The 13,163-nt window shown below is 38.1% G+C and overlaps 2 protein-coding genes across 2 annotated transcripts; both read right to left on the reverse strand.

The window, feature by feature from the left end:
* Window positions 1–6,050: 6,050 nt before the first annotated feature.
* Window positions 6,051–10,235, reverse strand: LOC107186550 (pyridoxal-dependent decarboxylase domain-containing protein 1). The gene is made up of 10 exons (XM_015574445.1): window positions 10,170–10,235; window positions 9,864–10,049; window positions 8,794–9,207; window positions 8,384–8,665; window positions 8,237–8,308; window positions 7,923–8,159; window positions 7,502–7,846; window positions 7,130–7,415; window positions 6,727–6,984; window positions 6,051–6,658 (listed from the first exon to the last, which is right to left on the reverse strand). The coding sequence occupies exons 1-10, from the start codon at window positions 10,233–10,235 to the stop codon at window positions 6,408–6,410; spliced, it is 2,397 nt and encodes a 798-aa protein (XP_015429931.1). The 3' UTR covers window positions 6,051–6,407.
* Window positions 10,236–11,277: 1,042 nt separating this feature from the next.
* LOC107186583 (39S ribosomal protein L12, mitochondrial) lies at window positions 11,278–12,709 on the reverse strand. Its single transcript, XM_015574481.1, has 4 exons — window positions 12,594–12,709; window positions 12,030–12,270; window positions 11,816–11,944; window positions 11,278–11,584 (listed from the first exon to the last, which is right to left on the reverse strand). The coding sequence occupies exons 1-4, from the start codon at window positions 12,653–12,655 to the stop codon at window positions 11,468–11,470; spliced, it is 549 nt and encodes a 182-aa protein (XP_015429967.1). The 5' UTR covers window positions 12,656–12,709; the 3' UTR covers window positions 11,278–11,467.
* Between the last annotated feature and the right edge of the window lie 454 nt (window positions 12,710–13,163).

Below are 13,163 nucleotides of genomic sequence, written 5' to 3' on the forward strand. Positions count from 1 at the left end.
AGAGGGTATGGACTGTTATTTTGTTGTACAGGGCGTATAAACCTTGTAATTACAACGTCTTGGGTAACTTGGAATTATCGAAGAAAGTACAGATGAATGAAATTTTTATCTGAACAAGCAATCTTGCGTAACGAATAACCTCATTATTCGTTGTTATTCCAGAAGATCGACACAAATCCAATCGCCTAGGCACACATTTCATTCTTCTTTCGAGATCAATAACTTTTTAACAGCCAACTCATTTGGTCCTGTTAGTTGTACGATCGTTGACGGTTAAACAATCTCACGGACCCGCACCACAATATCATCATTTTCGAGAAGCATTTTCGAAAACGTGTTCTACACCTTTTTACCGATTTACGTGCGTATGTTTAAAATATGCATTTTCGTTTTATAAGGTACACCCAGTAAAAGGCTCAAATATCGTTTGGTAAACTTTTTGATATGGTGACATTTATATACGTTTAAACGTAAGTTTCGAACATCGGGAGTTTTATACAATGTGGGAAATCGGTATGGGGTACTTCGCACCTCAATTATTATCTCGTAATAAATCTTGGAGGGGGGGGGGTGAGGGAGATGTATATCGATATATCTCAACTTTTGTAGAAAGTTTGCACGTTGGAAGTTTTTCTCAACGGTTTCCCAATCAAAAAAAAAAAAGGAACTACAAATCGGTTGCGTTTCGGGCAACATTTTCGAATTTCAGCGGATACACCAACAAGCAAGTGGCGATACATGATCGAGGTCTGTTTGTGACGCGAGGATGAGAAATAGGGGGGGCAAAATATGCTCGAAATCAAAGAGTTTGGAGGGAGAGAGGCGATACTGCGTTGTAAAAATTCGCGTGGAAGATTGAGGCTGCCAAAAAAATTTGGAGTAATTCATTTACAATTGATAACCGAAAAGGAAAAAAATATGCATTTAGATTAATAATATTGTATGGAAATTTTCTGTGGAAATATTGAGAGATAAATAGAGTGACCCGGATTCTTAACATCGTTCAGTATCGTTGAGAGACGAGGGAATGATACCGCGAAGAAGTGGGTCGTGTATATCCGCGATTTTGTACTTGTATATCGTGTACAGTGATTATATCCTTTTACGTTAGCCGATATTTCTGTAAATGATCGTTGCTTCTCGACTAAGAGGCACACGAACGGACGAAATAACCGCCAGATACTGGACAATTAAAGAAAAGGATCGTCATCGTCGGATTTGTTGCTTGTTAGTTCTTCAGTTTCAAAGACTACAAACACATGAGGATGCACAAGGTTTAGCGTATAGATTGCCTATTGAATGTATAACTAATCAGATTTGAAAATATCCCTGTCGAGCAGTATTATCTGTCGCGAGTTCAACGAAGTTCAAAGAACTTCAAGTTTAAGCAAAGTATCAATATCCCAGTTCAAATAGTCTTCAATCAAATAAACGCATTTGAAGTGAGGCTCTAGTGAGGTCTATTGGGCCCAAAATGGCGGATCATCATTTTCTGTCCGCAGGGATTGTTTCAAACTTGTCGAGGTATGCTGTGAAGCATTTTTAACCCTTCATGAGCCATTCACAAAAGGATGTGTCCGATGGCTTTTCAACATCCAGTTTTCAATTGTTATACGTAATTAACTTCTCGTGGCCTACTGCTTTTCCTTCTGTGAGTTTTCGAAGATTGTTAATATTTGTACTTTTTCATACGAGTCCCATTCCTGTATAGACATTTGTGTTCATTTTTATATCGAGTGATATTGTTATACTGCTCTGTAGGGGGTTAAATTTTTTAATCGACATTTACACGAACACACAATCACAAACAGCGAATACGCTGGACGCGATACGTAACCACAGACCATAGATCACAGATGGGCAAAATTTTTCGACGAATAACTCGGTGATGAATGGAAACAGTATATAAAGATTCAGTATATTTTTTTTCACGCAATTGCTAAATAACTTTGTTATCGTTCAAAATGAAAATTTTGTCGCAGTTTGTAATTAGAATTGTATAAATAACACAGACAAAACTTTCTATTACTCGTCATTCAATGTGTTTATATAATAATTTTTACAATAATATAACGATTTTGCCCATCTCTGTGACGGACACGGTTTTTTTATATACTTTTTACACTTTTATCGAATAAAGAATGCGCGCGAACGTGACTTTCAATTGAGTTGTATGTACGAAACATTTGAGTATATACACTTTACATGTCTCTGCGAGGAATATACAAAACGATGGTAAACAATAGTTATTAACGATCGTTCACGGACTAAAAGATTTAAAAGATCGTGGATTATAAAAAATAACGATTCAGCCAATACTCGGGCTAGCATACGTTTTTAGTACAAACACGATGAAGGCGCAGATGTTTTGTATTGTGGCCTATAGAAGTGTCCAGACTTAACATTTTTTCCCGAATGCATTTTACGGAAACATTTCCGATTATACTGTGTGCAAAAGTTAATTGTCCTCAATAATGCATTAACTTTAAATATTCTCTATGTGATAAGAGGTTTCTTATGCAATATTGTAACTGAAAACTTATAGAATAGTGTCGTCGACGGACATTTCTGCACGCCACCGTACGTCGTTTTTTAATTTTTTTGTGTTTATATCACAGAAAACGTTCTACAATTGTCTGATGTAACGACCATCCACAGCGAAGCATATTTTAAATGTTACCTTCGGGAATACGTCGACGGGATTTAGTTTTCCTTGGAACGTACAATCGATGAGAATACCATTACGTTACTCTTAAAATTAGAATTTAATATTTCACGAATTAGATGAATTCTAAATCGAATCGAGAGGAATGTTAAGAGACTGATTTCGTTTATATTAACCAATGTTGGTCGCTCAAAGTCGCGTCTCAGAGTAAGTCACGTTCAAAGCGATTTGTTTCTATCAATTTTTGTATTTCTACAAAGCAAATAAGATGGATGTGTCTTGTTCGAAGTATAAAGCTGGTGACCAAAGCCTCTCAGTAACGGTTCTGAGAATTATATGTCGTTCTTCGATGGTATTCTCATCGATGACAGAGCAAAGTTCTCTGAATGCTCAGGGTGTCGTCGTGCCCCAGAGAAAATAGAAAATAAAAGATTGAATTATTTGCGGAGCGCAAAGTCTTCCTGTACGACCTTGTCGAAGGCCCAACGATCATTCAATGAAGATTTAATTGCAACGAAAGCGGCGGACGGCTTTATATTCCGCATCCTATTCAGCCAAGCGTGTAAATAGAGACAAACATAGGACAAAACGTGTCGTCTGAGAGAGAAAGAGAGAAAGAATAAATGCGTGAGAAGGAAGGATGTTAAGTGTGATATATCGAACTTTGAATTTAGGTGTTACAAATTTCACTGAGATACAAATATCGTTTTCTTCTACCGTTTCGTTTCCACCGTTTCTTCATTCATCATTAGACTGGAGAACATTATAGAAATGTATATTTGGGAGCTGACGAGGAACCCTCCAATCAAATTCGTTCGTGACAAAGAGAGCGAACGGGACACATGAGATCGAGTAAGATAGAGCAATAACAGAGTAAAATCACGTGGTAGTGACGTAATAATGACGTTCGTCTTGCAGTGCTAACCATTGGTTGGCGAAATATCCCTCTTGCCCCTGTGCCGTTCTGTTTGCTTGGGAACTCAACAACTCCCAACTGTATATGTTTCTGAACTATGTAATTTAAAAATGTTAGAATCACACGAAAATTTATCATAATATACGTCATTGAGGGGTCTCCTAAGATACGGAAGAAATGATATTATAAATATTAAATCGCTTCACTATAGTAAATTTAATCGTGTATACTATAGAGACATTACAATCCACAGTCTACTGATGATGTACGAAGGAGGGACTTATTTGTGTGTGTCTCTTCCTGGTCGGAACGATCACAATGACCATAAACGAATATAGATACGTGTTTAAATCTCGTATTAATTTGTCGAGTTTCTAGATGAATCGATGGCAAATTCTCAGTTTCGCAACGAGCACGGGAAACGGTGTTAGGTAGAAGAAGCCATGATTAGGCGTAAACATTTGATCTAACTTGTACATAGTTGTAATATTTATTAAAAGAAACAAAAATAATAAGAGGCGATCATAGCGCATATAGGATTAGAGAACACAGTTAGTTCTAGCCGTTAATTGAATTTAATGTAATCGTAAGGCGCTCGATTTCGAGATCGCATAGAGGAGGGGGGACGAATACGAACGTCGTCGCCTTTCAAACTGATTGAAAGAGGAGAAACATCCTAGTCAGTAACAAACAAAGCTTTTTTTTTTTCTTTTTGTACACGTTCGACTTCTGTCCAGGCGTAAACGAGGGATCTCTTGCCAAATTTCTTTCAATGTAGCTCAATTGTTTGTTTTATTTTTCGTTTCAATTTTCGATGTAGAGAATTCGCAGTCTTTCTCCGATCATTGTACCGTTACTCTATTGCTAATTATGAACGGTAACATTAAATAGAGGGAGGAGTAAAGAGATTTATTCAATGCGTCCTTGTGTTGTTCGCCCCGAAACAGTCGATATTCATTTAAATTTTTCAGGACTGGAAAGTTCGCCGGGAGCTGTTATAAATAAAAGATAAAGAATGATCGATACAATTTCTTGTGCATGACGTTTACGTCTAATTACCATATTCCAGACTTAATTCCTCCTATTGTAATGGTAACACGAATATTACAAAAAGACGAAATAAAAAACATGTAAAACATAATCGTACAGGTTCGTGCGATTGCGTTCTATTCTTTTATTTCATATTCTAACGTGTTACAAAATTTATACTGTCACGTCATGTTATCAAATAAACTTCTTCAATCCGTATTTTTCCCTATTGACAGAAGGAAGTAGATAAATATCTTCCACGGATGTGGAAATGTTCGATTTTACATTCACTCTTAATAACTAGAGTAATAAATTCTCAGTTCGCCAGCCACGATGATACCAGTGTACACATGACTTTACTCGATTGCAATACTTTATTACAACAATTGGTACATAAATATACATACAGCGTAATTTCTTTTTCACTTAACCGTACCTGTCAACGATGTATTGAATACTATAGTAATTGCGAACATTTTACCAGTGTTGTTTAAATTTGACAGGACTAAAGTTCCCACGTAAATTACATATTATTATGCGGCAACAATTCGAGCTGTTCGAATGTAAATCTAACAAAGGTATTGCGCAGTGTTTGGGCCTAATCGATGACCTAAATGCTTTGCGATAATCTTGCAAGAGTCTCTTTGGTTAGTTGTTATTTTAATCTTTTAATTAGATGTTTCCCTCGACGCGTTTCGTCGAAGTCTCGGAAAAAGCTTAGCTGTTATGAGTAACGTTAGAACGCGCGTAGGGATGTTTTCTCAAAATATCTCGTCGTAATCGTTTATACGTTGTGCTTTAAGAGAGAATAAAAATCGTGTCACTTTGTACGAACGTTTTAAATGAAGTATCGTGGTAAAGTAAGAGTGAACAGATTTTGGTTTGAAATTTACTCGAAACATGTGTGCACTTAATAAAGTGCACGCTCTATTAACGAAAAACTTAGTCACCTACTTAAATTTACTTTAATTTTTAATTTGCATTAGTACATTGGTATGTATTGAACTAACTAAATTGAACGTAAAAACATTCGGGATTGTATCAATAAGATGACTTATGAGTAGACTGCAGATGTATGTGCACTTATCCTGTGTTGGAACATTCATTAGATACAATGGAAACTTTAATAAAGTAAAGTTGCATTATTCCTCATTTTACGTAACTAGAATAAAGGAAATTATTTATTATAACTTACGAGAAAATGACCGGGAGCGGAGCAAAGGTCAAAGTTTTCTGCATTTTAAACAGAAACAAATTGATTCCAAGTTACAAATCTCCAGATTCTATCCTCGCGAATCTATAACCATGTGACTTTTGTGGACATCCACAGTCTATTTACAAGACATATTCCTGACTATTGTGCTGTGAGAAATACTTTAATCGTTAATTAGTATCGAAATACTTATGATCGAGTTCATTGGAAAAGTTTAGACTCGTTACCGGGTTTAGTAAGTACACAAGCCACATTTGACAGATCATAAGAGACCTTCCGAAACTAGAACCTCCGTTAAAATAGGTGAAGAGAAAAGAAATGCTGTTCGACGGAACGTGATAATGAAACAACGTAGAATGTTTTATTCAGAATAGAATGACAAAACGATGGCATGTTTACCTCGATCGAGTTTACCAAGCTCTGCGATGCATGCTTTAGGGACTAATGCTTTGCTCTGCGACTGTAAACTGTAGCTCCTTTGGGAAACGTTTAGCTGTTTCATCCTAAAGCATTCCTTCGTTCGCCAAGTCCGAGAACTTGACTATCATCTTTTTTTTTCGATCAAAACAAATATCGTCTGTTTACTACGATTTCACCTCACCCGATTCCTCTTTCACCTGCGGGTGGGAGGCGGTGTTTGAAACTACAGAGACACTTTTTCCGCTTTGTAAGCTGGAATGGCTTGACGAGCGACTGTGACTTTGGCTCCCTGCGCCAACTGGTGTTTGGACCAAAGGTTGTGGAGGTGTTCTAGCTCCAGACCCATTGATCACCGTCGAATTGGGTTGCAGTTGCATGTGATATTTGTATATATTCTCCGTACTCTCGACAACGCCTATATTTCAAATTCGTTTTCCTTTGTAAAGTAATATTGTTAGAAGAGCGTGGAAGTAAAATAATTACCAGCTTGGAGATTCAGACTACGTCCACGAACTCCAGTCTCCTTCGATGGGGGGCTCCACCAATTGACGAAAGTTCCAACCACAGGCACGTGCCTCAGAATACCTTCCTGCCACAGTTTTTCCGCATTCTCCCTTTCTAAATCGGTCTGGGCTGCCTCAATGCCTCTTTTTACCACCTCGGATATAGTGTCCAGTAACTTGGAACTGGCTTCCACTTCTTGACCAACTTGTAGGACTAAAGACAATAACTCTGCTACGTCTGTGAAAAGTATCATCTTATACGATCACGAAACATTAAATATAAACGATTCTCTATATTAAACCACTAATTCCATTACTTTCTTACGGTACAGACGGACTATTAATACTGTAACTTTGGACACGTGCAAACTGGTAAAGGTTACCTGTGTCTTGTGTAACCATCCCAAATCGCACGCAGGCTAGCCCATCAGCTCCTTCACCCAATGAGAATGCCGCGTCTGTGCTTCGTAAAGCTTCCACCAATTGCGTGTTTAATCTATTCAATTCCTCTTTTGCTTGGTCTGTCATCACATGAATCCAAGTGGGGGGAGCGTAACGCACACCGCCAAGACCTGCCCAACCTGGCATTTCTACCAAGTGCAACGAATCGTTTTCCGAAACTAATTTCACGAATGTTTCTTTATGTTCGACTGTTGCCAGTAGTATTTCCTGTCGAACGCGTGATAGGAATTAGTTTGGAAAAATACAGCTAGCCTTGGCAACCATATATAGATGTTACAGTTATATGAACTCACTATCTGCTGTTCGAGGCAAGCTACTACGTTATCTATATCCTCCGTTGAGGGCGGTTCTTCCGGGTTCTCTAGAGGACAAATGCGAATCGCAACTCCATGGTGTTCAATTTCACAGAGCTCTATTTGTACATTCTCGATATCTCTTTGAAGAATCTGTCCCAGCCAGGAGTTTAGCTTGTCGTAATACGGAGGAACGCGTTCCGTCGCCTGAGAATCCCTGTCCGCAGGCACGAATTGAAACACTAAAGCGCTGGCTACTGCGTCGAACAGTTGTGGACTATTCACAGGGTTCGTTAGGAGGTCATTTATCGTATAGGAACCTGTTTCGCCTCCCGGTGGTTGACTCTGTAAAGAAGGTTACATAATAACAATTATGATTTATCCGTAAATCCACAGACGATGTGTTGTCTTCATAAATTACCAATATCCTTATGCACGTGAATTTCTTGATTTTATTATACAAATCTTCCACAGCCAAAAAGCATCTTTTCAATCTGTTATGTACACCGTCTCGACCTAACGCTTGTAAAGTAGCCCACAAAGGCAGTGTTGGCAAACGTCTTGACAAAGAGTCCGCCATTAAACCCGAGACCAAGGATAAAGTTGTGTCCCTTGGAGTCGGTCGACCACCTTTCGTGTCTGTTAATCTGTACAACGTCTATTCGTAATGCTAAGGATCATTTTCTTCGATCTAAACACTTGCGTGAAGTTTTCTGTACTTATTTAAAAGGATACAACTACTGGCAGAGATGGTATACCAAGCCAAATACCCAAAGGTAATGTAATACTATCCGAAACCTTTGAAGGCTGAAATCGAAAAACACTTTATTATATGTATTCTATATGAAAGAATACATGAATGAATGGTAAACATTAATATACCAAATCTTTTGCGGAACTATTTAATGCTAGTGCGGCCAGAGAGTGTCCTCTGAGATGGAGCCAAACATTGTACTTATCACAAATTGCACGCAACCTAGCGATATTGTCACAATGTCCTGTTAAAACAGAGCCTGCTTCAGCTAACACCAGCAACGGTGTCACGCTATTTGATTGCGTGTCTTCCGCCAAACGTCGTTCCAAGGCTGACACATCCATACTATACCTTGACCCAAACATGGTGTTATGGGGGATGGGTCTTACACAATGAAGTGGCAAAGAAAGCTGTAATACAGAAGATATAACTTCTTACATGTGTTTGACTATGCCAAGTATCACAACTGTAAACATTGAACTCTCATATTACACACAACGTCTTTAGCTGCTCTTCAAAAAATACAAGAGATTCGTACCTGTCTGCAGAGATGTTGGACCACGCCTGAAGGCGCGGCTACAGAACTATAAATTAAGGGTGGCGAAGCGGCAAGGGCAGTGAAACCCTCTTCCATGTACCGGGGATATTTTCGGTGCAGAGCTAACCTGGTTACTCTGACCAAACCTTCGAGGTGATCCTCGTGAAACGAGGAAGCACAATCGACGAAACGAAAGATATGGCTCAGCCATCTGGTTGTGTCTGCAGCCAAACGGACAGCTAGCTTCTGAGCATGGGATTTGGGAAGTGCGAGCGCACATGCAGAAATAGTGTGCGTAATTAGTGCTAATTTCGCTGGTTCTGTTAACGTTGGTAAAGTAGTCACTTGGCTCGTCGCTGTTTCGGATGAACCATCTTCTCCTGCCTGTGGAGCATCTTCATGAATCACCAGGTCCTGGAAGTCATAAAGTAGTTTGCTCTTGGTTTTTATTTCATGACTAGAAACAACCATAATGCAATGAATGTTAACCCTCCGGAGGCCAACATTTCCAGCGAATGAGTGGTACACCACGATTGGGTTAGACTATATCCGAATTTTTTTCTTACTCCATCTGATATTTTATGTTCTGAACATGATTTTTTAAAATACTGTGTTCCGAATAATATAATAAAGAGGAATATATTATTTCCGACATTGAAGATAAATTCGGTACATGGCTTTGGCAAGTATCGTATCTGAATTTATATTGTAAGTATGACAAATCGAGATTGAAAATTAAAGTTGACGAAGGGTAGAATGTCCGTTAGATATGATAGTCAACAATTTCCGTGTTGTATTTAACTGTCCAGACTCTAGAAATGAGGGAGGAACGTGATCAAATTCACGAGCAGAGACATAAGTTTTATAAATGTTAAACATGAGATGTTTGATATTTAAAAAACGCCGCCAGTTTACGGCTCCGCAGCGGGAATCGACCGATTCGTGGCAATCGTTCAACCACGTGATGGCTGCTCGCCGAGAATCACAAAGACACGAGCCAATCAGGAAATGAATCCATCGGAATCAACCAACGACCGCGTACCAATGGCTTCTGCTAGCGTTGTATTTACCTGAATCAAAGTTAATATCTCGTCGGGGGTTTTCGACTGCGACAGGAATCCTGAGGGATTGTTCCAAGTGGTACCACCACCGTCGGCCGCCTTCTCGACGGCTTTCTCGAGCCTCGATATCACCTGCGAGGCCTGAAACTCCAACTCGGTCACTTGATCCGACGCAGACCCACCTCCGGCACTGACCTGTCAAAATCACCGAAAATTTGATTCGGATAACGAGTCACTCGTGTCACGATCTCTCTCGACATTTCGAAAGGCACTATTACGTTATCGAGCACTGTCCTGATCACGGCTGACACGAACCTCGAGTATGTTCTGCGCTATACTTTCCATCGTCGCTTTATCGTTTGTGTCAGTCTCCTCGGCCATCGTGGCAGTAGTCGTCGTGGCGCAGTGCCGTCGCACTTTCAGCCTCAACTCGTTCAATGGAATAAAAAAAATTTCTCGCAGTATTCCCCCTCCCTGAACCGAAATAGATTTTCTAGAATCGAGTACACTTGAAATGGTAATCTGTGGATTGGATACTAGTTTTCAACACCTTTATAACTATTTTATGAATTGGATGAGGATTGAGATCGTAAATGTAATTGCTACGCCCCTTATTTTATCGATACGACTGTTATCGCAGCGCCAGTTGTTGAATTCGTTGATTAACTTCAAATGCATCGTGTTTTGCATATGAATCGGCTTACTTACCCAACTATTTTCAAACAATGCGAAGCGAGGAATAACACAACCGGTTGCAAGAAAATTAATGACACGGAAATAGAGCAAGCAGTATATTAAACAAAAGAAATGGTCGTTGAGGATTTAGTTCCGCACGATCGATCGATAGAGTTTTTCGATACGTGGCTCCGCATTAGAATGAACACTTGTATGGACAATAATTATGCTATCATGAAAATAAATGTTTATTTTACGTGTGTCTTGAAATGAAACGAATGACTATTCTTATCGGAGTAAAGGTAGAGTCGACAATATTAGTGAATGTCAACTGCTGAATGGAATTAACGAAAGCGTCAATTACAGTCTTCGTTTATTGTACTTAATTTGTATTAGTTTTAGTAGCAGTTAATGAAGTAATTGAGATAAACAAAATATATTTTCAGTAATAAATAGTCGAATACAAAAGAATTGTTTCTTTATTTTTAGAATAAACATATCTTAACTGCAATTTTTTATTAATATTTCAAAAAATAAAAATATTTCCTAGGTATCACACTATTTATAACTGATGATAATGTTTGTAGGATTTGCTTTTACTAGCTTTTTATTTACATAAAGTGTTATACATGGTGTTTTATGAAAAAATTGGTAAGATTAAATTTAATCGTGTATGTATCTTACAGTAATGACTATTCACAAAAAAATACAAGAATTAATATGATATACACTTATAAACAATGCTGGTGTACAAAAGAACCTAATAATTATTTTTAGATTCGTAAAATGCATGCTAATGGAACAGGAATTTGTATTGCATTACAGAGCTAGGTAATTTCTTTTATTTTAGTCTTAAATGGTTTAGAAATTATTACAAAATACTATCAGACCTCTTAAGCGATCTCCTGGATGTAGATTTACAAACTAATATTCAAGAATTAAACGATTTCCACAGTACCACCTACTTTTGTAATGGTATCTTTTAACTTCTCTGCTTCTTCCTTTGTAATATCTTTTGTAACTATTCCTGGTAAAGCTTCAACAAACTTTTTAGCCTGTAAGAAAAATTAAGTCAGAGGAGCAAGTACATTGATACAGTTTAATTAAGTTTTGTTATATACAACTACAAAAAATCATTTAACAAAGGAAATAAATGTATAATTAATTCTTAAATATTATTTACAAATTAATACAAGTACGTTATAACTTTTTAACTTTCAGATTTGTTAGAATCCAAGTTTTAAAAGGAGTCCTATAAACATTCATGAATAAAAGGGCTATATTACCTGTACAAGATTGCAATCTGGTAATATATTCTTCAACTCTTTTATTAAAGGTATTTTCTGTTTCTCATCAAAGGCAGTTAGCTTAACTGTAAATGCAGTTTGTACTATTTGTGGTTCTTCATCTTCTTCCTGAAATAAATTAAAAATATTTATTTATTTCTCATAATACAATAATACTGTTAGTGTAATCTTGAAGAAACATTATTATACACACCACTGCAGCAGGTGCAACAGCAAAGCCACCCATGGGCATCATAGGGGCATCTGGTAAATTTAATCGTTTTTTCAATAGATCACTTAGTTGTGCTACCTCTATAAGATTTAAAGTAACAATTTGATCAGCTATCTGTTCTATCTTAGAACTAACTGGTGGTTGCTTAGTTGTATCAACTGGAGGAGAAACTAATGGTTCAACTCTGGCAGTAACAGCAGCTGCTTCAGTTTGTTGAACAATGCTAAAAGAAACAAATACATGAAAGGTTTCGAAAAACAATTATTAATGTTTAAGACTCTTAGGACCAAGAAGTTACAGAAAAACTGAGGATATTTTCAAGATAATACCTAACACCTACAAAATTTCCTAAAACATCATACAGTACAGTAAACAATACTATATAAGTATGGAATTATATCACATAAGTGTTATCAAGTGCAGTACTGTTTGTTGCCATGTTAAGTTGTGTTTATCTAATTGTATTGCATATAGTATAACAATGAGGTTATGCAATCACATTTTTTCTTACTCATAACCGTATATTCAAAAGATGTTAGTTCCTACCATTTGTGAAATTGACGAATTTGATGAATGTTTCGTCGAGTCATGAATCTTAGTGAATTCATCGTGTTTGTTTTAATGAAAGTACACGTTTCAAACTGGTATCCTCATAGGCATAGAAATATAGACTGATATATGTAGATTATAGACTGCGCAAGCCTGAAACGGACGAACAACTTTAGAAAGAGGTAGATAGCTTTCGGACAAGTTGGCATCTCTTTCTAATATAACTAAAGCCCGCAGCACACGGTGCTTGTTTCCTTGCTGGATCACGTGTGGTGAGGTCGTGGGGTCATAGAACCCCCGGTGGAGGCGCCAGAGATCCCGTGGGGTCATAGAACCCCCGGTGGAGGCACCAGAGTCTCCGCGTGGGGAGAACGTGGGGTCATAGAACCCCCGGTGGAGGCGCCAGGGTCCCCGGTGAGTGAGGAAGTGGGGTCGTAGAACCCCGGAAGCATACACAAGAGTTTTGAAACGTGATCCTTTATCGCTGTTGCTCGTACAACTCTCGAGCTCGGTCGAATGTTGCTCGTGCAACTGTCGATATGTGACTGACACTTGTGCGTGCTTCCG

The sequence above is a fragment of the Dufourea novaeangliae genome, unplaced genomic scaffold, assembly GCF_001272555.1.
Source record: "Dufourea novaeangliae isolate 0120121106 unplaced genomic scaffold, ASM127255v1 scaffold65, whole genome shotgun sequence".
Taxonomy (NCBI): domain Eukaryota; kingdom Metazoa; phylum Arthropoda; class Insecta; order Hymenoptera; family Halictidae; genus Dufourea; species Dufourea novaeangliae.